Below are 2124 nucleotides of genomic sequence, written 5' to 3' on the forward strand. Positions count from 1 at the left end.
CGCAGCCCCCCCATGAAGGGCGAGCCCCCCCCCAGCAGCACCCTGAGCGTGGGTCAGGCCCGGAAAATGGTGGAGCAGCTGAAGATCGAGGCCAGCCTGTGCCGAGTCAAGGTTTGGGGACCCCAAAATCACCAAAATCACCCCAAAAACACCCGAAATCACCAAAAAAACCCACCAAAATCACCCCAAAACCACGTGAAATCACCCAAAAAACCCAAAATCACCACAAAATTACCCCCAAAACCACCCGAAATCACCCCAAATACCCCAAAATCACCTGAAATCACCCAAAATCACCAAAATCACCCCAAAATCACCCATAAAACACCTAAAAAACCCCAAAATCACCACAAAATCACCAAAAAAAACCCAAATCACCCCAAAACCACCAAAATTACCCCAAAACCACCCAAAAAACCCAAAAATCACCACAAAATCACCCAAAAAGCCAAAATCAGCAAAAAACCCATCAAAATCACCCCAAAACCACCCAAAATCACCCAAAAAAAACCCCAAATCACCCCAGGAACACCAAAATCATCCCAAAACCCCCCTGGGACCCCAAAAACACCAAAATCACCATAAAATCACCCCAAAAACCCCAAAATCACAAAAAAAATCCCCGAAAACCACCCCAAAAACTACAAAATCACCCAAAAAAACCTCAAAATCACCACAATATCCCCCCCAAAAACCCAAAAATCCCTCCAAAATCTCTCCAAAATCACCCGAAATCACTCCAAAAACCCCCAAATCACCCCAAAACTCCAAAAATCACCCCAAAATCACCCAAAAAACCCCCCAAAATCACCCAAAAAACCCCAGACAGACCCCAAAATCCCCCAAACCACAACAAAATGGGATTTTGGGTGTTTTAAAGGGGATTGGGGGGGTAAAAAATGAATTTTTGGGAGGTAAAAAAAGGATTTTGGGGAAAAAAAAGCGGATTTGGGGGAGGAAATGGGATTTTGGGTGTTTTAAGTGCCATTTTTGGGGTCCTTTTCCCATTTTTTGGGGTCCCTCTCCCCATTTTTGGGGTCCCCAGACCCATTTTTTTGGTTCTTTTCCCCATTTTTGGGCTCCCAGATTCCATTTTTTGGGTTCTTTTCCCCATTTTCGGGGTCCCTGATGCCATTTTTGGGGTCCCAGATCCATTTTGGGGGTCCCTCTCCCCATTTTTCCCCCCAGGTGTCGAAGGCAGCAGCGGAGCTCTTGAGTTACTGCGAATCCCACGGCTCCTTTTCCCATTTTTTGGGCTCCTTTTCCCATTTTTTGGGTCCTTTTCCCATTTTTTGGGTCCTTTTCCCCATTTTTAGGGTCCCAGATTCCATTTTTTGGGGTCCCTTTCCCCATTTTTGGGGTCCCAGGTCCATTTTCGGGTTCCTTTTCCCTTTTTCGGGGTCCCTCTCCCCATTTTTTGGGTCCCGTTCCCCATTTTTTGGGTCCCAGGTCCATTTTCAGGCTCCCCAGACCCATTTTTTTGGGTCTTTTTCCCATTTTCGGGCTCTTTTTCCCCATTTTCAGGGTCCCAGATTCCATTTTTTGGGTCCTTTTCCCCATTTTTGGGCTCCTTTTCCCCACTTTCGGGGTCCCTGATGCCATTTTTCAGGGTCCCAGGTCCATTTTTGGATCCCCTTACCCATTTCTGGTGTCCCTCTCCCCATTTTCGGGGTCTCAGATTCCATTTTTTGGGGTCCCAGGTCCATTTTCGGGGTCCCTCACCCCGTTTTCCCCCCCCGGGTCCATTTTCAGGGTCCTTTTCCCCATTTTTTGGGTCCCTTTTCCCATTTTCGGGCTCCTTTTCCCCATTTTTTTGGTCCTTTTCCCCATTTCTGGGCTCCCTTTCCCCGTTTTCGGTGTCCCCAGACCCATTTTTGGGGTCCTTTTCCCCATTTTCAGGGTTCCTCTCCCCATTTTCGGGGTCCCAGATTCCATTTTTTGGTTCTTTTCCCCATTTTGGGCTCCCCTCACCCCATTTTTCCCCCGCAGGTGTCGAAGGCAGCAGCAGAGCTCTTGAGTTACTGCGAATCCCACGCCTGTGAGGATCCTCTGCTCACCCCCGTGCCCACCTCGGAGAATCCGTTCCGCGAGAAGAAATTCTTCTGTGCCCTCCTCTGAGACCCC

General features: G+C 48.4%; 1 protein-coding gene across 2 annotated transcripts; it reads left to right on the forward strand.

The window, feature by feature from the left end:
- Positions 1-9: 9 nt before the first annotated feature.
- Positions 10-2118, forward strand: GNG3 (G protein subunit gamma 3). 2 transcript variants are annotated; one of them, XM_057389373.1, is made up of 2 exons: positions 10-111; positions 1990-2118. In XM_057389373.1, the coding sequence occupies exons 1-2, from the start codon at positions 13-15 to the stop codon at positions 2116-2118; spliced, it is 228 nt and encodes a 75-aa protein (XP_057245356.1). In that variant the 5' UTR covers positions 10-12. The 2 variants fall into 2 exon arrangements, 1 of the variants encoding a protein (XP_057245356.1); XR_008966967.1 differs by lacking the exon at positions 1990-2118 and adding an exon at positions 1189-1236 and having other exon boundaries at positions 47-111.
- Positions 2119-2124: the final 6 nt, after the last annotated feature.

The sequence above is a fragment of the Malurus melanocephalus genome, unplaced genomic scaffold, assembly GCF_030028575.1.
Source record: "Malurus melanocephalus ecotype Western Australia unplaced genomic scaffold, MMel_1.1 scaffold_5208, whole genome shotgun sequence".
Classification (NCBI taxonomy): Eukaryota; Metazoa; Chordata; class Aves; order Passeriformes; family Maluridae; genus Malurus; species Malurus melanocephalus.

What these genes read in the sequence shown, in the direction of transcription:
- GNG3 (XM_057389373.1), top strand. Translation starts at nt 13, where the DNA reads ATGAAGGGCGAGCCCCCCCCCAGCAGCACCCTGAGCGTGGGTCAGGCC. An exon ending in CCAGCCTGTGCCGAGTCAAG is followed by an intron (nt 112 to 1,989) that starts GTTTGGGGACCC and finishes TTTCCCCCGCAG; the next exon opens with GTGTCGAAGGCAGCAGCAGA.